The sequence below is a fragment of the Chlorella variabilis genome, assembly GCF_000147415.1.
Source record: "Chlorella variabilis unplaced genomic scaffold CHLNCscaffold_1, whole genome shotgun sequence".
Lineage (NCBI taxonomy): Eukaryota > Viridiplantae > Chlorophyta > Trebouxiophyceae > Chlorellales > Chlorellaceae > Chlorella > Chlorella variabilis.
This window is the reverse complement of record NW_005435087.1, coordinates 26,230-50,030: the sequence shown is the minus strand read 5'-3', so window position 1 is coordinate 50,030 and position 23,801 is coordinate 26,230. Positions and strand designations below refer to the sequence as shown.

The 23,801-nt window shown below is 68.2% G+C and overlaps 6 protein-coding genes across 6 annotated transcripts in view; 3 read left to right on the top strand and 3 right to left on the bottom strand.

The window, feature by feature from the left end:
- Positions 1-4,967, bottom strand: part of CHLNCDRAFT_49310 (hypothetical protein) — a gene marked incomplete at both ends in the record, with an annotated part of 6,510 nt that extends 1,543 nt beyond the window's left edge. Inside the window, 9 exons of the mRNA XM_005851600.1 lie at positions 1,577-1,703; positions 2,099-2,132; positions 2,317-2,463; positions 2,964-3,092; positions 3,301-3,582; positions 3,804-3,898; positions 4,105-4,227; positions 4,375-4,582; positions 4,692-4,967. Of these exons, the coding sequence (XP_005851662.1) occupies positions 1,577-1,703; positions 2,099-2,132; positions 2,317-2,463; positions 2,964-3,092; positions 3,301-3,582; positions 3,804-3,898; positions 4,105-4,227; positions 4,375-4,582; positions 4,692-4,967 (1,421 nt within the window). The remainder of the gene's footprint in view (positions 1-1,576; positions 1,704-2,098; positions 2,133-2,316; positions 2,464-2,963; positions 3,093-3,300; positions 3,583-3,803; positions 3,899-4,104; positions 4,228-4,374; positions 4,583-4,691) is intronic.
- Positions 4,968-7,791: 2,824 nt separating this feature from the next.
- On the bottom strand, positions 7,792-8,809 carry CHLNCDRAFT_49309 (hypothetical protein; the record flags this gene model as incomplete). The annotated part of the gene is made up of 4 exons (XM_005851599.1): positions 7,792-8,012; positions 8,187-8,286; positions 8,406-8,489; positions 8,630-8,809. The coding sequence occupies 4 exons, from the start codon at positions 8,807-8,809 to the stop codon at positions 7,792-7,794; spliced, it is 585 nt and encodes a 194-aa protein (XP_005851661.1).
- Positions 8,810-9,726: 917 nt separating this feature from the next.
- On the top strand, positions 9,727-12,450 carry CHLNCDRAFT_49308 (hypothetical protein; the record flags this gene model as incomplete). Its single annotated transcript, XM_005851917.1, has 8 exons — positions 9,727-10,154; positions 10,535-10,621; positions 10,833-10,933; positions 11,117-11,178; positions 11,328-11,394; positions 11,561-11,679; positions 11,945-12,092; positions 12,281-12,450. 8 exons carry the CDS (start codon positions 9,727-9,729, stop codon positions 12,448-12,450), a joined length of 1,182 nt encoding a protein of 393 aa, XP_005851979.1.
- A 2,804-nt stretch (positions 12,451-15,254) lies between these two features.
- On the top strand, positions 15,255-18,865 carry CHLNCDRAFT_18721 (hypothetical protein; the record flags this gene model as incomplete). The annotated part of the gene is made up of 11 exons (XM_005851916.1): positions 15,255-15,426; positions 15,619-15,733; positions 15,922-16,006; positions 16,347-16,437; positions 16,669-16,715; positions 16,936-17,002; positions 17,197-17,321; positions 17,516-17,663; positions 17,868-18,007; positions 18,303-18,458; positions 18,593-18,865. 11 exons carry the CDS (start codon positions 15,255-15,257, stop codon positions 18,863-18,865), a joined length of 1,419 nt encoding a protein of 472 aa, XP_005851978.1.
- A 696-nt stretch (positions 18,866-19,561) lies between these two features.
- Positions 19,562-22,348, bottom strand: CHLNCDRAFT_8203 (hypothetical protein; the record flags this gene model as incomplete). Its single annotated transcript, XM_005851598.1, has 8 exons — positions 19,562-19,651; positions 19,805-19,885; positions 20,153-20,282; positions 20,584-20,703; positions 20,871-21,000; positions 21,203-21,298; positions 21,490-21,574; positions 21,971-22,348. Coding segments are annotated over 8 exons (1,110 nt in total), but the record flags the coding sequence as incomplete, so codon positions are not given.
- Positions 22,349-22,821: 473 nt separating this feature from the next.
- Positions 22,822-23,801, top strand: part of CHLNCDRAFT_49305 (hypothetical protein) — a gene marked incomplete at both ends in the record, with an annotated part of 5,732 nt that continues 4,752 nt past the window's right edge. The window contains 4 exons of the mRNA XM_005851915.1: positions 22,822-22,866; positions 23,122-23,186; positions 23,294-23,341; positions 23,599-23,781. Coding sequence (XP_005851977.1) covers positions 22,822-22,866; positions 23,122-23,186; positions 23,294-23,341; positions 23,599-23,781 — 341 coding nt within the window. The remainder of the gene's footprint in view (positions 22,867-23,121; positions 23,187-23,293; positions 23,342-23,598; positions 23,782-23,801) is intronic.

The window sequence follows — 23,801 nt, the reverse complement described above, 5'->3', positions numbered from 1 at the left end:
CAGCGGCAGCCTCCGTCGTGGGCTGCTCTCAGGTGAGCAAGTTGGGTTGGGCCTCTACAGTGGCTGCACGACCTCGTCTGTCTCCTGCACCACCAGTCAATTCAGCATCCTCGGTATCATATGATTCCCACTTGATTCAATGTCTGCATTGCAGATTCCATTCGGGTGTTATTGAACACGACGAGCTGGGCAGCACAAGCTTCTGCCAGCTGGTGCAGCAGCTGCAGGGCTGTGCAGCGTTGCTACGGAACCCGCCTGAGAGTGAGCCCTGTGGCGCCTGGTTGTTGCAATGCAGCAGTGCTGCTGCCCTAGACAACCCCCTGCGCACACGGATGGCCATGATCCCTGAGATGCAGGATACGAGTGGGCAAGCTCCCTGTCGCTGCTTCATGCGGCGGCCTTCCTTGGCCACACACCAGCTATCCAGCTGCTCCTGACGACAGATGCAGAGTTGGGCACAGCATTGGACAGCAAGGGCCGCACGCCGCTACATATGGCTGCCATGGCGGGACAATCCGCATCCATCAGGATGCTGCTGACCGCAGCGCCTGCCACCGCCACAGCAGCTGACAATGATGGCACTCTCCCAATCCACTTGGCGGTCTATGAGGGACACACCGCGGCATGCGAGCTGCTGCTGGCAGCGGCCCCAACCACGGCCACAGCAGCTGACAACTGTGGCTGGCGTCCGCTGCACTTTGCATCTTACGGGGGCCACGCAGCGGCATGCGAGCTGCTGCTTGCATCGGCGCCAGCCACAGCCACGGCCACAGCAGCTGACAATGACGGCAGGCTTGCACTCCACTTGGCAGCTATTGATGGGGATGCAGCGGTATGCGCGCTGCTGCTGGCAGCAGCGCCAGCCATGGCGACAGCAGCTGACAATGACGGCTGGCTTCCACTCCATTTGGCAGCCAATAATGGCCACACAGCGGCTTGCGAGCTGCTGCTGGCCGCAGTGCCAGCCACGGCCACAGTAGCTGACAATGACGGCAGGCTGTCACTGCACCAGGCAGCCGCCCACGGACACACAGCGGCATGCGAGCTGCTGCTTGCTGCGGCTCTGGCCACGGCCACAGCAGCCGACAGCACAGGCAGGCTTCCACTCCACTTGGCTGCTGTTGATGACCATGCAGCGGCATGCGAGGTGCTGCTGGCCGCAGCACACGGAGCAGCGCTGGCTGTTGACGCATCAGGCAGGACTCCGCTGCAGCTGTGCATAGCAAAGTTGACTGGCTTTGGTGACGATGATAACTTGCTTTACAACAGATTGCAAAGCCTGGCTACTGCGCGCTGCCTCCTGGCAGCAGGCCCAGCCCCGCCCATACTCTCATCACTGGCCGCTGCCGGGCCCGCCGCCCTGCCGCTTTATGCCGACTTTGTCATCGCCTGCCCGCCGCTGTCTGGGCAGGAGTGGGCGCTGGTGCCCGCCCCCTGCCCCGGCCTGTGCCGAGCGCTGCCGACTGTGCTGGCGCACTCGCCTGAGCAGGCATGCCAGCTGGTGCGCCACCTGCCGCCTCCAGATGTGCAGCGGCTGCGCACTGCGGCGCTGGCGCTGCACCGTGCCCAGAAGGACCTGCGCACTTCCCTGCCGCCGCCCATTGTTGGGCTCATCCTGGCTGCGGGGTGTGCCGGGTGAGCATTTTTTTGTGCCTTTCTTTCATGTTCTGACTCACTTATAGCTTGTGTAAAGCTGTCAGTATCTGACATGATGTGGACAGTGTGGGGCAGGAGGGGCGGCCTTGGTAGCGCTCTGAGGCATTCAGCCGCGGTGCCTGGCGCAGGCACAAGGCGGCGTGCAGGCAGCTGGCAGCGGCTGCTGCGGCGGCAGAAAGCGATGGGCGTGTTAAGGCCTTGGGGCCTTTGGGCGCCGCAGGGAGAAAAACTGCACTGCAGTGGCACTAAGAAACTAGCTGCGGCTGGTGCCGCCCTGGCCGCCATTGCCTTCCATCCTAGCTGCCGTTGCTGCCTGGCGCTGCTCTTCCTCCATCCTCGACCTGCTGCCGAGGGGCGCGGCTGGTGCTGGTTCGGCGCCAGCGCCTGTGCACCAGCCGGCTCAGGGGGCTCTTCTAGCGGGAGCGGGCCGCCATCGCCGCACACTCCTCCCTGTGGCCCTCCCGCCAGTGCCTCGCCTGCGGCAGGGCAGCAGAAGGTGCGCCCTTGTCTGGCGTGTAGGCTGCCTTGTCAGCTGTGGGAGCAGGCGGTCGCACTCTGCACATGCCGGGCCCGGCAGAGCTCAGGCAGGCCAGCAAGCTGTGTCAGCAGGACTGCAGAGTGCAGGCCGGCTGGCGGCAGCCACGGCTGCGCCCAGCGCACCTGGCACTGGCAGCTGCAGTAGGCCACCGCCCTGCACCCGCCGCACTTCTTCACCTCGCTCACCACGTTGCCGCAGCCGGCGCAGCGGCTAGAGCGGCTGGCGCGGCAGGTGGGGCAGCCGCAGGCCTCCCGCGCGCCCTGGCCAGGCTGCACGGCAGTGACAGGAGCGGGAAGGAGCACGCCGGCGATGGGGTGAGCAGGGAGGCGAGCGGGGAGGCGAGCGGGCACCCGAGTCAAGAGAAAGCGGCCCTGTGAGCTCTGCCGCCAAGCAGCATCGCCCTGCGGTGTCCCGGCGCTGCCCCCAGCGGCAGCGGCAGCGCGCGCGCCCCCACAGCAGGCGCTGCCCGCAGGCACCTCATCTGTCGGACGGAGGTGCGCCTCGCCCCGCGCCACCAGCACCCCCAGCGGCTCAGCCAGCTCCACCACAGGCAGCGTGGCACGCCCGGCCTGCACCCGACCGGCGGCGTGCTGGCTCTTGCGGCAGGGCCGCAGGCCAGTGCAGAGAGAGGGAGCAACTGCCCAGCTGCTGCAGTACACGGCCGTTTCTGGTGCGCCGACCGCTCAGCAAGCATGCTGCAACCCAGCTGTGGGACGCAAAGCATGAGCGCGGCTTGCTGCCGTGGCGTGGTGGTCATGGTACCGCGCACCTGCACCGCTGCCTCCAGCGCCTGCCTGCCCACGCCCACCTCCGCCCGGCTCCTGGCCAGCTCGTTCTTGAGAGCGGTGGGCAGCCAGGGTCGGCAGCGGGCCATGCTAGCCCCGGCTGCCTCCAGCGCCTGCAGCCAGGGAGGAAGGCAAGGAGGGCAAGGTCGGCAGGCAGCTCTCATTGCCCGCGCTCAGCAGGCGGCCTGGCCAGCCACCCAAACGACGGCGGCTCGGCTGCAGGTACGGCGATCAACAGGCAAGGCTGGCCTGTCTGCCTTTGCTGGCGTGCGCCTGGCAGGCCGGAGGCAGTCGCCGGGGCCGGGCCCTGCCCCGCCTCACCTCCCTCAGCCTCCCCACATCCACCTCGCCGCCTCCCGCGCCGCCATGCGCCAGCGCCCTGGCCCCCGCCAGCTGCAGCTGGGCTGCGTGGTAGGGCTCTGCTGCCGCCGCCCCGCCCTGCTCCTCGCCCCGCTGCGCCGCCAGGACGCCCTCGCCTGCCACCACCAGCGCCAGCTCAGGCAGGTGCAGGCGCAGCAGGGTGTGTGCCACAATGGCGAAGGAGCGGGGGGAGGAGGGGCGCAGGAGCAGCATGTAGTGGAAGATACTGGTGCCAGCCACCATCTGCATGCGAGGTGCAGGCGGCCGTGCGCTTGGCGGCAGCTGGTGGTGCCGCTGCGGCACGCTGCCCCGAGCCAATTTGCGCAATGTGGGGCGTCGCTATCACTGCATGTTGCCTTGCTATGAGGCAATCCGAGGAGGTTAGCGGCGAGAGGCGAGGACAGCAGCAGCTGCTGCGGCCGAGCAGGCGGCAAGCCCAGCAGGCGGCAGCCGCACGCACGCACCTGCAGCTGCTGGTGCAGGCGCTCCTGCGGGTGGTGGAACATGGTGGCTGCCATCACGCACTTCTGGTGGTGGATGAAGTGCAGCAGCGCGGGGGCTGCAGGCCGGGCAGGGGAGGCGGGCGAGGATGGCGAGGGAGGGCCGCGACTCGCAGCATTGCTGGCGCTGCCTTGGGGCCTGCCAGGCACGCGCATTGCAGGCAGAGCAGGCTGCTGCAGCGCAGGCAATGTACGGCCCAGCCAGGCGGCGCAGGCCTGCCCCGCTCGTCAGCGGGCTGCCCAGCTCCTGCAGCCGCGCCGCCACCGCCTGCTGGGTGTTGTTTGAGGGCAAGGCCGCACTGGGACATGAGCACGTAGCTCTGCACCGTGACCTCATACTCAAACCCACCACCCAGCGGCGCCTTGGCCCCAAAGGACCAATAGTAGGCTGCAGGCAGGCAGGCAGGCGGGCAGTCAGGCAGGCAGGCAGGCGGGCGGGGAGATGGGTAGGCAGGGGATGGGCGAGGCAAGCACATAGGCAGTTGCGGGCAGGCGGCTGCCACCAGCTCAAGCCAGCAGCGCAGCCACCACCCACCGTAGCCAATCCACTTGAGCAAGTCGTCGGGCTGAGGGCGTGCGCCGTAAACGTTGCTGCTGGCGTCCCGAATGTGGTCGGCGCCCCAGATCTGCCTGTGCAGCTGGGCGTTGTGCCGCCGCTTGCGCCCGCCGCCCGGGCAGGGCAGCAGAGCGGGGCCCAGCAGCCGCGTGTCCCAGCGGTCGCGGTCCTGGGTGGGTAGGAAGACCTGCAGGCAGCAGGAGACAGAGGGCTTGGGGTGAACAACTGGGTGCAGGCGGCAGGCGAGCGCCGCGCTGCACGGCAGCCAGGGCTCCTCCTTCCTCCCAACCACCTACCTCCAGCCCCGCCGGCGCCGCATCCACGGCTGCAAACAGCGTGCACAGCGCCCTGACGCTGCCCTCGCACCGCCCGTCCTTGGGCCAGCCGCGCCAGCCGGCCAGCAGGCGCTTGAAGTCATCCTGTAGCTCCTCGCACCGCAGCCAGGCGTCGGCGTCGGCGGGGCGCTCCGCCTCGGGCAGCGCACGCACCTTGGCCAGCGCGGCGGCCAGCAGGCTGCCCTCGGCGGTCGCCTGAGCGGCCAGGCTGGCCTGGGAGGCGCACGGCGCGGGCATGCTGTGCGGGGGAGGTGGCGATCGGTCCGTAGGAGGGAGGGTGAGAAGGGGCACGCTGCACGCTCCAGACGACTCCCAGCAGAGGGAGCGGAGCAGAAGAACGCCGCGCCGAGGCAGGAACATCGGGCCGGAAGTCCAGGGAGCACATGAGGCCGCCAGCAGGTGGCTCGTCGCGCGCAGCGGCGGCGCCTCATGATGCGGGCCAGCCCTGCCCCGATCTCCACTGCTTTCGTCTGCACCAGCGCCATCTAGCACGCACTTTCCACTGCCAGGGGCAGGCTCTACACCGTTTGGCTAGCGTTCGCCCAGGCAAACATGCCCGCGGGCGGCAGCGCGGGGCCCAAGGGCGCCATCGAAGCCGTCAGGGGAGGCACGTTCAAGGTGGGTGATGGCCGCCGGGCTACCCGGGCCGCCTTGGTGGGGCAGCGCCGCCCGCCTCTCACCGTCGCCGCCCGCCCGCCGCGTCCCACTTTGCCTCAGGTCCTGTTTCCGCACAATGGCGAGCAGCACGAGGTGGAAGACCTGCTGTCGGCCGAGGACGCTCGCCTGGTGTGTGATGTGCTGGCACGTGAGTGAGCGCTGGGCAGGGTTGGGAGGGTGTTTGCCCTGCGCTCAGTGTGATTAGCAAGCAGCGAGGCACAGGAGGCTGCTGGCTCGGCTCCAAGCAGCTGGCCCTTCTTCGGGCTGCACTGTAGTGATGGAGGCCCTTGATGGTCAAGTGGCATTTGAATCGCTGCAGCTGCACCGCCAGCGACAGCCTCCGCCGTGGGCTGCTCTCAGGTGAGCAAATCGGGATGGGCGTCGCCAGCGGCTGCTCACCCTCTTGTCTCGTGTGCCACCGCCGCATGGAGCATCCTTGGTAGCATGCAAGTCCTATTGTTTAACGTCTGCATTACAGGTTCCAATTGTGCGCTGTCGAAAACCACGAGCTGGGCTCCACGAGCTTCTGCCAGCTGGTGCAGCAGCTGCAGGCCTGTACAGCGTTGCTACGGAGCCCGCCTGAGAGTGAGCCCTGTGGCGCCTGGTTGTTGCAATGCAGCAGTGCTGCTGCCCTTGACAACCCCCTGCGCACACGTATGGCCGTGATTTCCCTGGACTGCAGCTCACCGGTGGGCAGACTCGCTGACGCTGCTCCATGCGGCGGCCTTCCTTGGCTTCACACCAGCTATCCAGCTGCTCCTGACGACAGATGCAGAGTTGGGCACAACGTTGGACAGCAAGGGCCGCATTCCGCTGCATATGGCTGCCAATGAAGGACACACGGCAGCCATCAGGCTGCTCCTGGCCGCAGCGCCTGGCACGGCGACAACAGCAGATCATGATGGCTGGCTTCCACTCCACTTGGCAGCCGGGGAGGGGCGCACTGCGGCATGCAAGCTGCTCTTGGCCGCAGCACCAGCCACAGCCACAGCAGCTGACAACTGTGGCTGGCGTCCGCTGCACTTTGCATCTTACGGGGGCCACGCAGCGGCATGCGAGCTGCTCATGGCAGCGGCGCCAGCCACAGCCACGGCCACAGCAGCAGGCAGTGATGGCTGCCTTCCACTCCACTTGGCTGCAAGTGAAGGCCACATTGCGGCATGCGAGCTGCTGCTGGCAGCAGCCCCAGCAGCAGTAACATCAATTGACAGTGATGGCTGGCTTCCACTGCACCGGGCAGCTTATTATGGGCAAACAGGGGCATGCAAGCTGCTGCTGGCCGCAGCGCCAGCAACGGCCACAACAGCCGACAATTATGGCTGGCTTCCACTGCACCGTGCAGCTTACAACGGGCAAACTGTGGCATGCGAGCTGCTGCTGGCCGCGGTGCCAGGCGCTGCTACCACAGCAGCTGACAATTACGGCAGGCTTCCACTCCACTGGGCAGCAGCCGAAGGCCACCCTGCAACATGTGAGGTGCTGCTGGCCGCAGCACACGGAGCAGCGCTGGCTGTTGACGGATCAGGCAGGATTCCGCTGCAGCTGGCCTTATCAAATCTGACTGACGGCGACAATGATGATGAATTCCTGGACAGTGATGATGAATTGGAAATCCTGGCTGCTGCTCGCTGCCTTCTGGCGGCAGGACCAGCCCCGTCTATCCTCTCATCACTGTCTGCTGCCGGCCCGCCGGCCCTGCCGCTTTATGCCGACTTTGTCATCGCCCGCCCGCCGCTGTCCGGGCGGGAGTGGGCGCTGGTGCCAGCCCCCTGCCCTGGCCTGTGCCGAGCGCTGCCGGCTGCTTTGGGGCACTCGCCTGAGCAGGCGTGCCAGCTGGTGCGCCACCTGCCGCCTCCAGATGTGCAGCGGCTGCGCACTGCGGCGCTGGCGCTGCACCGTGCCCAGAAGGAACTGGGCACGTCCCTGCCGCCGCCCATTGTCGGGCTCATCCTGGCCGCGGGGTGCGCTGAGTGAGTTTTTGGTGGGTGCATGTTTGCTTGGCTTCCAGCTCAGACATAGCTTAGCCTGTGTAAGCTGTCAACTCCCCGAGGCGCGTGTTGACAGTGTGGGGCAGGAGGTGTGTGCGGCAGACGCAGGCGCCAGATGCTACCAGTGGCGGCAGCCTGTTGCAGGACCGCCGCCTGTGTGCATATCGATGCCGGCTCCTGCTGTTGACCTCCACACGGTGTCCTCCTGAATTACAACCTCATGAGCAGAGCAGAGCGCATGCCCTATGCACAGAGTCGCGGTGCCACACACGCAGCCGCGGTAATGGACCGGCAGAGCGGCAACAGCAGCAAACAACAAAATCTGAGCAAGAAACTGGCTGCTGACAGTACACAGGAGGTGAAGCTTTAGCAGGCTGCCAGGATCGCCCCCCTGTCCCTCCTCTCCTGGCGCACCCTCAGGTGGCGCCCGCAGGCGCCGCCTTGACCCACACAGTCTCCGGCTCCCCTGCTTTGAGGGCTGCATAGCGTGCCGCGGTGAACAGGTAGTCGGAGAGGCGGTTGAGATAGATGGCCACGGCTGCCTCGGTGGCCTGGTCCCGTACCAGCGGGACCACAGCGCGTTCAGCGCGGCGGCACACGCTGCGCGACATGTGCAGCGCCGCGGCGGCCAGCCCGCCTGCACGCACGCGGCGGGGCAGCGGCTCGAGCACGCGTTGGGCAGCGGGGGGACCTGCGGCAGGCAGAGACAACCGGCCAGCACACACAGCGCGGGTCCCAGCAGCTGCCACAGACATGCAGACATGCATGCAGGCAGGCCGGTGAAGCAGATATGGCATGCGGGCGCGCCCACCAGAGGGCAGTATGAACTGCGTGAGCGGCGGCAGCTCCTCCATCATCTCATCTATCCACCTCTCCAGCTGCGCCGCATGCGCCTCGCTGAACGCTACCCGCTGCAAGGAGCAGGGCAGGGCAGGCGGCGGATCAGGTAGGCCCGGCGAGGCGGTGGCGGCACGCAGGGCTGTGCCTCTTGTGAGTCCAGAACAAGCAAGCCTCAGCGTGCGGGGCGCACCTGCAGCTTATGGTCACTAGAAGTTGGGCGGGGCGTGGCCACGGCAGACCCCACATCAAACAGCCGGGACTGGATGACCTCCAGCTGCATGGTTGGCAGGTCGAAAAGGTTCAAGGCGCTTCAGGTGTGGCGACTGAGCGAGGCTGGCGGCAGCTCCGGGCCGGCAGGCGCATGCGACCCGCTCCACACCCTGGCCTGGGCGCCCAGCACCGCCCCCGCAGTACCTGCTGCGCCAGACGCATCGCGCCCGCCAGCTGGCGCGCGTGCTCGCGTGCCAGCCCCAGCGTTGAGTTGACCTCATCCACGTCGCCCAGCGCAGCAAACACGGCGTCGTCCTTGGGCCGCCGCTCGCCGCTGTACAGGCTGCTGGCACCGCCGTCCCCGGTCTTGGTGTAGATCTTCATGGCGCTGCGGAGAAGCGTGTGAGGGGGGAGGGACACATGCAAGAGGAGGGTGGGGAGCAGGTGGCGGCACGGAGGGGCAGGAGCAGGGGCGGGCGGCGGCAGTGGGCGGTGCAGCCGATGGTCTTCGATGGCTGGCTGTGGCGACTTGGTGTGATGCTGCCGTGCTGGAGGAGAGCCGGGGAGCGAGGGCCGGCCAGCCCAGCCGCCAGGCACTCGCTGGCCGGCTGCAAGTGCGCGCACCGCGGGAAATGCGGGTAGCTTTACGGCCCCTCACCTCCAGCTACTGCTGTGGAATGCGACAGAAGACAGCAAGGCTGCCGCCTCGCGAAACGAAACACCGACAAAGCCAAACCCCCCACCCAAGCTGCCAATCTGGAGCGATGAACGAAGCAGCATAAGTGATCAGAGGTTCTGTGATCGCCGCGAGGCCGTCTGATGGGCGGATGGGCGAGATGCCAGCGACAGCCGCCAGCGGGGTGGGCCGGCCGGAGGCTGTAGCGGCCTAGCCTTGTTGTGGGCAGCCTGCCGATGAAAGGCCAGCCAGGGCAGCAGCAGCTGCGATGCATTCCGATATTGTGTCCTGATGGTTTCAGGCAGTCACCGCATCCAAAAATGCAAATGCGGCGGCTTAAGCGCTGGCGGCGCGGGCGGAGGCGGAGGAGGTGCCTGCTGGCTGGCTATCAGGGCGCTGCCCGTCCCAGGCCCCCAAACTCACCAGGCGTCCACAGGCATCCAGATAGGCCCCACTTACATGCCTTCTCGTAGCAGGGTGTGGGTGTGCGAAGCTGCATGGACGGCCACGTTCCTCCGGTGGACGGCCGCGCAGCTCCGACATGCCGTGCGAGGTGCAAATGCAGGAGTGTTCAGGCTTGATTGTTGCTTATCGCGAACCGCTTGAAAGTTACGACACCAGCGGTATGGGTGTTCCGGCTGGCACACCAGGCAGAGGCTGCTGTGCCTGGCTGCTCTTGGCGTGCCTTGCCAGCAGCGCGGCCGCCTCACGAGACGCCGACGGATGGATGTACGGGCGGCAGGGTCGGGCGCTGGCTGGCGCGGCTGCAGCGCGGACGGGGGCGGCAACGGCGGCGGGCGACGCGACTGTCACCGCCGCGGTCGTCGCGGTGCAGAAGCCCACCGGCCAGCCCTACGAGATAGGCAACATCACGGTGCAAGATGTGTGGGTGGACCCGGCGGCAGGCCGCGACACCAACACCGGCGCCAGCCGCGGCCAGGCGCTGCGCACGCTGAGGGCCGCCTTGCGACGCATCCCCGCCCGACGCACGCTGACCGCCGGCTACCGCATCCGCATCAAGCGTGGAAGGATGACGGAGCAAGACATGAGTGGGTGCTGGCAGTGTTTCGGGGATACAGAAGGATGATGTCGGCAGCTTCGTACTGCTTGGCAATAGCCCAACTTCATCCCTCTTATTCTGCCCTCCCATGATGCCCGCCGCCGCTTCTGCCCGGCACTGGGCCCCCATGCTTTGCTGCAGTGCCGGCGTACGAGGACTGGGCGGGGCGTTGGGGCAGCCGGGCGGCGCCCATCATCGTCCAGGCAGAGGACGGGCGGGGGAGCACCATTTTGGAGGGGGCAAACATTTACGATGTCAGGCAAGCGCCGGCCACGCCGGCGGCATGAGCAGCTGTGGTGGCGGGCGGGAGCAGGGTGGCTACCTGTCCCGCATAGGCTTCAGTACTGGCTGATGCACTGCTTATGTACCGCAGGCACCTGTACTTCATCGGAGTGCGCTTTGAGCTGGGCGGGGACCACCCGCTGCATTGCGAGCGCTGCGTTAATCTGCTGCTGCGCGGGTAAACGGGACTTCCCAGCGGAGGTGCAGGGTTAGGGAGTTGTGAGGCTGGGAGCAGCGCCGGCCCTGCCACTGCCGCCGACGCCACCTGAGTCGGCTCCTCGCCGTGCTCTGCAGCTCGCTTTGCTGCCGCTGCGCAGCGGCATGCGCCCTGATCACACCACGGACCCTTTCAGGCTGCCCACCCTCCCGCCTCCCACCCTGCCCTGCAGCGTGACTGTCAGGGGTCTGTGCCCCGGCCCTTACACGGAATGCCCGGTGCAGGAGGCGGCCAAGCTGAACCAGTGCACGGGAGTGTGGGTGGAGGACTCCGGTGGGCGCTGCTACTGGTGCTGGTCTGGCTGGCTGGTGTGCGAGGGGCGGGCCATGCCTGCTTCCCGGTTGCTTGGCGGCATGCCTTGCTGCCGGGCACTGGCCATCGGCCCGCCCGCAGCCTGCTCTGGCTGCTGGCTGCTTGGCTGCCCTGCCACACACCGACGCGCCGCGCCCGGCGCAGCACGCCCTGTCGCAGACATTGGGTGGGGCTGGAACGCCGCCTTTGACTGCATGGTGTGCCAGGTCAGCTGGGCTGTGCTGCGCTGTGCTGTGCTGTGGTCATCTTTGGCACTGGCTCGTTGCTGCGCTATTGCTGTGGCAATGCCCTTCCACCCCCACCCTCGCACACCCTCACAGTCGCCCCGAAAATGAGCCTGAGCCCTGCCCCGCAGTACGGACACCTCCTCAACTCCCGCTTCCACCACGGCGGCTGGTGCGCCTTTGTCAAGGGCGGCTCAGGTGCTGCCTGCAGCTGCCCTGCTCTGAAACTCTGGAGCACCGCCATGCCCGCCCGCCTCTCGACCCTGCTGCTGCCCTACTGCATCCCGCCACTGCTGCCGCCGCTGCTTGCGATTGCCCGTCACACACACACACACGTACACACCATTCCCACCCCACCCCGCAGCCCACTGGCTGGTGGCAGGCAACGAGGTGCACCACTGCGACCAGTCGGGGCTCAGCGCAGGGCAGGGCACCGGCTTTGACTACCTGGTGTCCCCCTGGATACGATACGACTCGTATGATGTGAAGGCAAGGCGTGCCCCCCTTGCTCGGCTTGGTCATGCTGACTGAAACAGTGCGGGTGGTGGCGGTGCCGGTGGCCGCGCGGATGTGTGCCGCTCGCAGGCCCGCCGACGCCGACGCCGCGTCTGCCGCCTCTGCTGCCCTGGGCCCATGAGCGCCTGCCGCAGTGCCGTTTCGTAGTATTCACCTGCTAAGCGATGGCATGCGCACCATCCCTCCTACACCGCCTTCTCTACGCGGTACTGTCCTTGTGCCTGTACCGCAGATGTACAACAACTACATACATGATGTGGAGGGTGCGGGGCTGGGCGTGTGGGGCTGCTACGACTGCCTGCTGGCACACAACACGCTGGTGCGGGTGGGGCGCCGCAGCCACACCATCGAAGTGACGTACGGGCCCCGGATCTGCACAGGTGAGGCAGGGGGGTGGGATGGGTGGGGTGTGAGCGGCAGCAGCACGGCAGCTTGGGGCCGCTGCTGCCCGGGCAGCAGCCCGCCGCCGCCGCCGGCACTACCTAATGCACATCCCGCCGTGCTTGATGCTGTTGGCGGCGCCCTTGCCCGCCCTTGACCCTGGCCCCGCAACCCCACACATGTGCAGGCGACAACGTGGCCCGCTGCGCCGCCCACCACGCCGCCGGCGGCTGGGGCCCGCCCAGCCCCGGCGGCCCCGACATCAGCATCCCCAACAAGCACGTGCTGCTGCTGAACAACCTGGTGTTCAACCCGCCGCCCTACCGCTCTTGCTTGTGTGGGCTTAAAGTCTGGTAAAGCAAGAACTAGCTTGCAACATAGACTCCCCGCCGAAACGGGACGGGAACCGGGCGAAAGCAGAGAAAGCAATAAAACAGGGGTGGAGCAAGGCGACATGCAACGCAAGCAGCTGACAGGGCACGCATCGAAACGTGTGTATGACTGGCAAAGTGGCATGGCGCATTGGGGAGAAACGCAACGGTACGGGAGCATGGGCTGGCCAAACGGCAGTGCGGAACGCTAGGTCACTAGAAAAGCAGGGAAAGGCGCACTATGTATGCAATGAGGGCAGCCCCGGCTCGGGGCCGTTGAGAAAGCAGTGGTCGGGAGGGGGGAGGCCCCGGTGTGGGCGGGCCCCATCGAGGGGGGATGGGGCGCGCAAGCGGCCAGATGGGGCGGGGCGCGGGCGGCAGTAGAGTCCTGCGGCTGGGTGGGATATAGGGCAATGAGCGTTGAGCAGTGTGCGATGAGCAATGAGCAATGAGCAGTGAGCAGCCCCTCCCTAAACAAAGTGAAGCGCAGGACGGGGTCCGGTGGATGGGAGGCAAGGAAACGCGGGGGGTTGCCACGTGCGCTGCCGCCGCCGCCGCAGGCAGCACCCCTGCGGCGGCGGCAGCGGCAGCAAGCCGAGGACCCAAACGCCGTGCCGCCGCCGCCGCAGGCAGCACCCCTGCGACGGCGGCGGCAGCAAGCCGTGGACCGAAACGCCGTGCCGCCGAGTCCCGTGGCTGTGGCCGTGGGCTTCTGGCAGGAAACTACGGCCGCAACTCGGCAGCACGGGGGCGTCGCAGCGTGCCCCCGCCGCCGCCGCGCTGCCCCCCGGGCACGGCGGCGGCGGCAGCAAGCTTGGGCCCAAACGCCGTGCCGCCGAGTCCCGTGGCTGCGACCGTAGACCGTGGGCCGGAAACTGCGGCCGCAGCTCGGCGGCACGTGGTTCTGTTCAAATCGCCAAGCGTGCAGCAGCGCCGAACCACGCTTCCCGGCCTCGGCGCATGCCTTCAGGGCCCCCCTATCGCTGGGCACACCCCTCCAACACCGAACATGCGCCCGGGGGGGAGGGCGGCCCGGGCTGCCCAGGCCAAAGTGGGCCGCCCTCGAGCAAGAGGCGGCCGGTCTGTGTGCTGAATGAATGAATGAATGCACGGCAGGAAAGGCTCCGAGGTGATTGCAAGCTGGTTGGCACCGCTGGCTCCGCATCCTGCGTTTGCAATCTGCGTGCCTGCAGAGGAACTTGCGGCAAAGATGCAGCGGGCCAGAGGGGCCGGGCCTCCTCCTGCGGCTGCCCATCAGGCCGGCGCCGCCGCTGCTCGCCGCCGCTGCCTCCCCGCTCCACCACACCAAACCGCACCGCCTGCCATCCCGCCCGGCCTGACCTGCAGTGGACCCACCTGTCGGTGGCTGGACCTACAGCAGGCAACCTGGCGGGGCGGCTGCCGACCACCATCTATGCCGACAGTGGGCTCATCATACGGTGAGCCTACGTGCCTGTCCGCCTGCCTGCCTGCCTGCCTGCCTTCCTTCATGCATGCATGCATGCATGCAAGCATGCCGCGGCAATCCAGCCGGCGGCAGCGGCGGGGCAATAGCGCCAGCTGGCACCGCTCAGCGCTCGGCTGCCAGGTGCCGGCGTTGCGGCTGCCGAGCGCTGCCGCCCCGCCCTTGGCCGCTCACCCCTGCAGGGGCAACTTGTTTTGGAACGGGCCGCGGGAGCACCCCATCGGCTTGGGGGACGGCGCCGGCTGCGCCGCCGCCCACCCCACCTGCAACGAAACGACGCTTCGCCGCCTCAACTACTTCAACACCAAGCAGCCTGCCCTGGCAGCGGGCGCGTCCTTCCCCCGCCTGCTGAGCACCAGCGGCCTGGGAGGCCTGGCCCGCCTGCTGCGCCCGCTGCCGGCCTTTGGGCCCTGGGCGCCGGGCGGCCCCGCCTCGCCCACGGGCCGGCTGACCAACTCCGTGCCGCGGGACAGAGACGGTGCCTCTCGGGCCGCCGCGGCAAGGGATGCGCCAGGCGCGTACGTCGTGCCCCTGCCGGCGTGAGCGGCAGCCAGAAGCGGCTGGAGCCATGATGCCGGCGTGGTGCCCCTGTAAACCACCGCGAGGCTGCCTGAGGCAGATGGGCGGAGGGTGGGCTCTGCTAGCCGCCGCTGCTGCCGGCAATGGGGCGGTGCCGTGGCTGCGTTGTTGTGGGCAGCCTTTCGCAAGAAGGACTCTGGATGCTGTGGCGTCTGTGTGTTGCATTCGGGCATTGCGTTCTGGTGCTTTCAGGCATTCACCGCATCCAATTTGCTGTTGCCGGCTTAAGCTCCGGCGGCGGCGCAGGCGGAGGCGGTGTGCTGCCGGCTGGGGCATCAGGGCGCTGCTTGACCAGCTGCCCCCAACCTCACCCGGCATCCATTCCACACATGCTTTCACCGGAGACTACGCCGCAGCTACCACCTTCCTCAACCTTCCTCCGGTCGACGCCCCAGCTCCGGCATGCCGCAGCAGGCGTGAGGTGCAAACACACGAGTGTTCAGGATTGCATATTGCTCATCGTGACCTCTTGAACTTACGGCGCCAGCGGTATGGGTGCAAAGGCGGGCACACCCATGTGCCACTGCTGCTGCGCCTGGCTGCTCTTGGCGTGCCTTGCCAGCAGAGCGGCCGCATCACGAGACACCGGCGGATGGAGATACGCGCGACACGGCCGGGCGCTGGCAGGCGCGGCTGCAGCGGGGACGGCGGCGGCGCAAGCAGCCGGCGACGCGACGGTCACCGCCGCGGCCGTCACGGTTCAGAAGCCCACCGGCCGCCCCTACGACATAGGCAACCCTGCTGGCATGAAGCACCTGTGGGTGGACCCCGTGAAGGGCAGCGACAGCCGCAGCGGCGGCAGCCGCAGCCAGGCGCTGCGCACGCTGGCCGCCGCCTGGCTGCGCATCCCCGCCAGCCGCGCGCTGACCGCCGGCTACCACATCCACATCCTGCGCGGCACGCTGCCGCCCTCAGCAAGTGAGCCTTGCGCCTGTTTTTTTGTGTGTGTGCTTGTGCATGGGTGTGCGCTGCGCATGCTGCGCACCTGCCCGCTCTCGTACCCCTCGCTTCCCCACACACCGCCCGCCCTGTACTGCCTGCCCGCTTGCCGCCATTCCCTCCACTCGCACTCCGGCCCTCCCTCTCACACCCCCACCCCCTGCCCTGCAGTCTATCACTACTGGGAGAGCCGGTGGGGCAGCCGGGAGGCCCCCATCATCATCGAGGCGGTGGAGGGGAGGGGGTCTGTCGTGCTGCAGGCCCCTGTCAATGTCTTCGACGTCAGGTGGGCTTAGCTGCCTCTCTCCGCCACTGGGGACGGTCAGCAGCCGGCGTGCTGAGCTAGCTGGGGCCAATGGGGTGCCACATGGGGAGGCATCCCACTATGTGGACCACATTGGGGGCGCCACGCTGTGCCGGCGCGCCACGCCCGCGCTGAGCTTTCCCGCTCAGCATGCTGCCGCCTCCCCGCAGGCACCTCCACCTCATCGGCCTCATCATCCGCGCCCCGGGAGACCCCTTCCACTGCGAGAGGTGCACCAACCTGCTGCTGCGCAACGTCACAGGTGCGGCTTGTGTGTCTGTACAGTCTGCTTCTGTGTGTGTGTGTGCGGCGGACGTCTTAGGGCATCCATCCATACATTTGGCACCGTGCTGCCCCGGCAGGAGCGGTGTCCGCTGCGCTGCTGGCCCTGCCGTCACGGCACTGCTGCCCGCGCCCACCACCTCGAGTGCCGCTGCTGAGAGTTCAGCAGAAGCATGCCGGCGTGCCTTTCCCAACACACTCACCGAGACACACACACACACACACACACACACACACACACACACACACACACACACACACGCGCGCACACACACACACGCATGCTCCCTGCCTTGCGTCCCCCGCAGCCGAGGGCGTGTGCGCCAGCGGGTCGTGGCTGGACTGCGGGGTCCAGGAGGCCATCAAGATCAACCAGTGCCGCGGGGTGTGGATCGAGGGCGTGGGTGCGCCCCCGCTGCCGCCGCTGCATCCGCTGGTGGCGGGCCTCGCTGCCTCTCATGCCCGGGCCCCTCCGCAGTGCCGCTGCCTGCCTGCCTGGCTCTCTCTCGCTGTGCTGCTGCCAGTCATGCACGGCAGGCAGGGGGCACCCCGCTTGCTGCCTGCCCCCGGGCACGCCCACTGAGCCCCTCCCCGACCCTCCGCCTCCCGCCGTCCCTAACACACACGTGCCGCAGTGGCGGGGTGGGCAAACGACAACGCCTTTGACTGCGTGTCCTGCCAGGTGGGTGAGCTTTCGCGGCCTGCCTGGTGGTACGCTGTGCTGAGCTGCGCTGTGCTGCACACCTGCCAGCTCACCCCCCACCACAGGTGGCACCAAGCCGCCTGCCGATGCCGTTAGCGCTGCGCTGCGCCGAAGGCGCACCTGCTGTCCCTGCACCTTACCGCCCCACTCACTCCTCCCTGTACCGCCCCTATCCTCCCTGTACCGCCCCTCGCTGCAGTACGGCCACATCCTCAACTCCCGCTTCCACCACTCCGAGTGGGGGGTGTACCTCAAGGGTGGCTCAGGTGCGCCCAGCCATGCCGCCCTGCCTTCTGCCTCCTTTTGCCAACAGCCGGCGGCGGCTCACGCGGTCAGGACTCCCGCATAATCTCCTCTTTTCCCCTTCCCTGCCTTCCCTCTACCCACCTCGTCTCGAACCTCTCACCTCTCCTGGCTGCCTCCCCCCTCCTGCACCCTCCCTTCCCGTCCTCCCCTTCAGCTTATTTCATCGTGGCTTCCAACGAAATCCACACCCACGGCTCCTCCGGCTTTGCGGCGGGCCAGGGCACCGGCTTCGAGTTCATGGACGCGCCCTGGCTGCAGTACGAGGCGTACGACATAAAGGTACGATGTACCGCACGGCACTGCATGATGATTCTGCAGGCCTGCATTGTACCGCTGGCAGCTGCACCATGTGAGCTTCCCTGATGCGCTCCTGCCCCTGCCGACCCTCAGCCAGTGCTGACTGGGACGCTGCGCTGAACACTGCCCTGCTGCACCACGCTTCACCGCTGCTGGCTCCTCCTCTTGTACCGCAGCTGTACAACAACCTCATCCGCAACATCGAGGGCGCCGGCTTCGGCGTGTGGGGCTGCTACAACTGCATGTATGCTTACAACACGCTGGTGGGGGTGGGCAACCGCAGCCACCTGATCGACATCAAGTTTGGGGAGCGGACGTGCGATGGTGAGGCGGCAGGCGTGATGCTGCCGAGGCGCTGGCACTGTGCCCCCATTGCGGCCAGCCAAGCCGGCGGCGGCTGTCTTCGGACCGCGGCGCTGCCAGGGACCGTCAGGGCTTGGAGCAAGGCCCTGTGTGGCCCACACATTTCATGAACCCGCCGCCAGGTGCCACCCACAGCCGTGCACGCCCGCCCCGCCCCGCCCGCAGGCAACCCGCGCGTGTGCTCCGCCAACAAGGCTCTGGGCGGGTGGGGCCCGCGCACGGTTGGCCCCGTCACCTCCATCCCCAACCGAAACGTGTTCATCATCAACAACGTGATCTACAACCCGCCCGGCACGCAGTCGCAGGTGGGCACATTTTTTCATTGTTTTGTCATTGTTTCTAGCTCAGAGGCCTGGCGGAACCTGCTGCAGCAAGCGGCCGACAGCGCCGGCGCCGGCAGCAGGCCGGGCCGGCAGCAGGTGAGGGGTGAACAGGGCGATGGCTGGTAAGGGGCAGGGCAGCGCGCCAGACCCGGCAGCCGAGCAGGCCGCGCATGGGGCGCGGCCACGGCAGCCGTGGCTGGCGCAACCCCCACCCCACCTCGCTACCGCCGCCACCTCACCGCCACATCCGCTGCCACCACTGCCCGACCTTTTGCAGTGGCAGCACCTCCAGGTGGACGACCCCCGCGGATCCCTGACCTCCGACAAAAACCTGGTGATACGGGGCAACGTGGTGTGGAACGGCGGCGCCGACAAGCCGCTGGGCGTGGGCGAGGCGTGCACCGCCGCCAACCCCACCTGCAACCCGACCCAGGTGGGGAGCCGCCGCCGCCGGGGTGGACGCAATGAGGTGTCTCGCTGCTGCCTGCCAGCCCTGCAAGCCGTTGTCGTCGCGGCTAGCAGCGGCAACCGACTCCCTCCTTTCCGGCCGCCCACCTTGCTGTGCAGCTGGTGGCCCAAAACGCCTTCAACACCGTGCGCCCTGACCTCAGCCGCACCACCTTCCGCCCCGCCTCCGCCACCGGCAAACTGGCAACGTACACGGGGCTGTGGCGCCCCATTGCCGCATTCCCCGCCTGGGCGGCGGCGGTGGTTCTTGGGCCGGCAGTGCCGACAGGCAGGCTGGCCAATGCAGTGGCAGCAGACCGGGCGGGGGAGGCCAGGACGGCGCAGCGGGACGCTCCGGGGGCCTACGTGCCGCCAAATTCCATCGTGGGTTAGGCTGCCGGCAGCTGCGGCCAGGGAAACAAACCCCCATGCCTGCATGCACCTCTGCCCAAGTTTGTGCCATTTTCTCATTGATGCTGCATCGCCCTTGTTGACACAAGAAAGAGCATGAGCAGCTGTACAACGGCGCAGAAGCGGCACAAGGGCGGGTGGGCATCTAATTGGGCATCTAAATGAGATAGCATCCCAGCCCCGGCTCGCCAGCCAGGGGCCGCCATGTGACGCACGCGCCCTGCCGTGCTCACGTGCCGCAGCTGCCGCCAATCAGCGACACATTCCGCAGCGTCACGCCGCTGGTGCTGGCGGCGTCGATGTGCAGCTGGCGCCGCCAGTCGTCCCTTGCGGGGCACCCATACTCTACCTGCACCACAGCGGCAGCAGGAACAGCAGCCAAAAAAAAACTGAAAAAACACCAGAGGATGGCAGGTGGAAGCAGAAGTACCAGCGGCAAGCTAAGGCGGGTATCAACCAGCGGGGCAGCACAGTAAACGCCAAATCCTCACAGCCACAGCCTTGTTAACTCACCTCCACATCAGACAGCCGCACGTCGTCTGCTCCAGCAACCCACACCGCCGCAGTGCTGCCGCTGCTGCAGTCCAGGCCAGCGGGCCACCACCAGCCTGGGCTCAAGCCGCCGCGGCGGTGCGCACCCCCGGCCGCTGCTCCCGCTCCCAAGCTGGCGTTGCTGCTGGGGCGGTAATCCTGGCAGCCCCCAGCAAAGCGGCTGCGCTGGCGGAGCCGCACACTCACCCTCTCCATACGGATGCCGCGCAGACTGCGCTGCTGCTGCTGCTGCTGCTGCCGCTGCTGCCGCCGCATTTCTGCGCCGCCTGCGGTTCTGCCCACTGCCCCAGCGCCTGCCCCGCCCGGCTGGCTGGCCGTGGCAGGCCTCCCGCTGCTCCCAGCCTCGCTGCCGCCCGCGCTGCCGGCAACCAGGGGCCCGCCGGACAGGAAGATCCCGTTCTCAGCAGTGGCGGAAATGTTGGAGAAGGTGACATCAGCAACCGACCCCACCTGCAGGCGCAGCAGCCACAGCGGCCAAGGCAGGAGGCGGCAGCGGACTAAACGCTCCGTCAGCCGCGCCCCTGCTGCCAAGAATGGCAGCGGCAGCTGCACCAGCGGCTGCAGCGAGCCCCATGGTTGCTGGCAGCGCCAAGCACCAGGCCTGCCAGGCCCGCAGCGCTCTGCTCTCCCGGCAGCAGCTGTGTGCAACGGCATCCCAGGCGCCGGTACCGCCGCTGCCGGGCCTGCGCGGCAGGCTTGAGCCACGTGGCTGCCCACCTGCATGCCTGGCGCCCGCGGCAGCGCCGTGACATAGATGGGCTCTGCAGCACCCCACCAGCTGGGGTGGTAGTAACGTGTGGCGATGGTGATGCCCTCAAACCGCACGTCGCTGATGCTGCCGCCGTCCCTGCAGGCGGGCGCCGCGCAAGAGACAGCAGACGAGAGGAAGCGGCGGGGTGAAGGAGGAAGGACAGGCGAGGTGCGCAGCGCTGCCGCTCGGCAGCAGGGAGATGCGGGGCTGCTGCTGCGCAGAGCCGGGACCAGCCAGCAGCGCAACAGCGGGGCCCACACATCTCTGCCGGAGCGGCGGCGGCGCAGCAGGGCGGCTTGGAGGAGGCAGACATGTGGGCCGCAGGCGGGGTGTGGCAGCATGCGGGCATGTGTGCAAGGTAGCGCGTTGCGTGGTGCAGGCGCAGGCGCGCACCGACCTCAGCTGGATGGCCAGGCCTCGGTGGGAGTCGGCGATTGCCAGCCTGGCAAAGCGCAGGTGCCGCATGTCGGCCCGGCTCTCGCTGCCCAGCTTGATCGCCGAGGAGCGGGAGCGGAGCCTGCGGGCGGGGAGCGAGCGGGGGGCAGGCAGGGGAGCAGGTGCGGGGCAGGCAGGTCAAGGGCAGGAGGGGCAGCAGCCAGGCAGTCAGGCAGGCAGTCAGGATCCGGGCAGGCAGGCAGGCAGGCAGGCGCAAGAGCAGGTGAGCCCAGCAGCAGCGGCCCGCACCTGCAGTCGGTGACCGAGACATGTTCCAGCGGGAAGCCGGCTGCCGTGGTCTTGAGGCACACGGTGTCGTCGGCTGTGTCCACGTCAGCGTGGGAGATGCTGACGTGGCGGCTGCCGTCCACGTCGATGCCTGTGGCAGCCACAGGCAGGGAAGGGCAGGGCAGGCGGGTCGGGTCGGGAGCAGTTCGCCTGCTCAGCCGGCAGCCGGCAGGGGCCAGGGAGGCTTGTGGGAGGCGCTCAAGCGCCCACAGCGCACTGTCACACGCCCACACACTCCCCAGGAGCGGCTCCCCGGCCCCCCCGCAAGCCGCGACACGCCACACCCGCCCCACCATCATTGTTGGGTATGTCCCAGTCGCCCCGGATGCGCACGCCGCTAATGCGCACGCCGCCGCTGCGCAGCACGTGCAGGCACCAGTAGACGGGGTCTGCAGGGGTGCAGGTGCAAAAACCCTAAACAACCTGTAGGTGTCGGTAGGTGGCAGGCGGCGGTGTGGGGAGGAGGCAGGGCGGCAGCAGGGGCTGACCCTTCCGTACATCGGTGCGCAACAGACTGCCCGCACGGATCCGCCCCCTACAAGCACAACCACACAACCCCGCCACCTGCCACACTGCGTACCTGTCAGCGTGACGCCGGTGATGGAGACATCGGCAGAGTCCACCACTCCCACCAGGCGCGGCCTGCACCAGGCAGGCAGGCAGCGCTGGCGGCAGCCGGAGGCGGCTGCTTGGGCCGGCAGGCAGCGGCAGGAAAGGGTGGCGGCAGGGGCGCAAGGCGGCCTGGCAGCCGGTGGGGGGCAATGCAGTGTGGGGCTGAGGCTATGCCTGTTGGAGGCATCCTGCTGCTGTGCACCTGCCCCGCACCTGCACTCATCGGGCCGGGGGCAGGAAGGGTCCCGCCAGTTGCGTACCGCCTTGCGCGGCATCTCAGGCGGCGGCAGGCCGCCCCGGGCCCGCTCGCTGCCCCTCGCCTGCTGCTGCGCCTGGCGCCGCCGCTGCTGGCGCGCTGCCGAGCGCTGCTGCCCCTGCCGGGCCGCCGCCGCCAGCTGGCGGGTGCTGCCGGCCGCCCCGATGCCTAGTTCTCCCACCACTTGATGCACTTGCTGCTGCTGCTGCTCCTCCTCATGCCGTGGGTGCCGCTCGCCCCCTGCAGGCTCCACCCACAGCCGGGCCCTGCCATCCACCGTGCCGCCGCCGCTCAGCCTGCAGCCCGTGCAGTTTGCAAAGCGCAGGAGGTACCAGTCGGGCTGGGTGGGGCCGTAGTCGCGCCGCCGTGTGCCTGCCAGCAGGGTGACGCCGGCCGGCAGGTGCAGGTGCACGCAGCCGGAGAGGAGCAGGGAGGCGGTGAGGTAAGCGCCCGGCACATCCACCACCACCGTGCCGCAGCTCGCGGAGCAGGCGTCGATGGCGGCCTGCAGCGCCGCCGTGGAGTAGCGGGATGCAGAGGGGTGGGCGCCGTGGGCGCTGGTGGCGCAGGTGGGGCGCGCGAGCGCCGGGCCGCCGCCGCCGCTCGGCGACGGCGCCGCCGTTGGGGCGGATGGCGACAGGGCGATGGCCAGCGGCAGCAGGATGACCAGGGGCGTCTCGAGCGGCCACATGGGGCCTGCAGAAACTGCGGCAGGCTAAAAAACGAGGAGGCGCGAGATCGGTCACCGGCTCCAGCAAGGAGAGGCCCCCTGCCCTATGCAGCAACCACAAGGCATCCCGGCAATGCATTCGGTGGCTCCTCGAGTCTCGAGATCCCCTGCTCTGCACGGCGTACCCACTCAGCCGGCATTATGCAAAGACCTCTCCCTCATCGCCCTCCCCTCAAATGAAGGCGTGTTGTTTCCGAGTCTGTGCTCCGCCTGCCGTTCCCCGGCCTTTCCTCGCAACCTCGAGGCGACGCTCGTCCCCTGTCCCTCGGACAGCACCAAAGCCTTGCCCTGCACCCCGCCGTCCACCCAAAGCCATGGTTGGGCAGATCATCGACAGCAGCGGCGCACATCCTGCAGAGGTGGGGGGCTGGGGGCCTTGGTGGTCACCGCATGACTAAGTCACCCATGCGGTTTCGGTGCTGCCCTGCGCCCCTCTCGGGCCTGCGGCATGTTGTCGGGGTGCCTCTGGCCATTGGGGTTGACCGGCCGCGGGCAGGGCACCCGCCAGTCTTGCGCCGCAGCTGCCGCTGCCGCCCTGCCGCCGCCGCCGCCGCCGTGACACATCGCGGGCCGGCTGACTCACTCTTGCCCCCTGCGCTCCTCCCCCCACGCAGGGCATCCCCAAGGGTATGGACATCCTGGCGGAGATGAGGCCCGGCTATGAGGAAATTCTGTCACGGTGAGTGTGGCCACACGCTTTGGTGGGGCAGTCCTGTGCCGCACACGCCGCTGCTCCCGCTCACCCTGCCCCGCACCCTGCACCTCTCCCGCTGCCTGCGCCTGCAGGGACGCCCTCACGTTCCTGGCCGGCCTCGCCCGCAAGTACGGCCCTCGGTGAGCGCGCCGCACGCCACCGCCCGCCTCCTCCCTCCCCCGCCTCGCGTGCCAGGGCGCCTGCCGGCTCCTGCTTCGTGCACTCGACTTGGGCCCGCTTTCCTGGCCCCATCCCACTGTCCCGCCGTCCACAGCCTCCTGAACGTCCCTGTCCCTCCTTCCTGCTTCCCACTCCCCTCCCCTGCCTTCCCTGGCCCACCCAATCCCTCCCCCTCCCCGCCCCATCCTGCCCTGCCCTGTTCTGCCCGGCCCTGCAGCGTGAGCGAACTCCTGGAGCGGCGGCGCCAGCAGCAAGCCCGGTACGACGCGGGGGACAAGCCTGGCTTCCTGCCCGAGACCAAGCACGTGCGTAGGGGCGGGCGGCGGCAGGGGGCGGCGGCGGCGGCTCTGGGGAGCGCGGATGGTGTAGCCGGCGGCGATGCCCGTGTGCCAGCCTGCGCGTGTGCCGGCCACGAGGGGA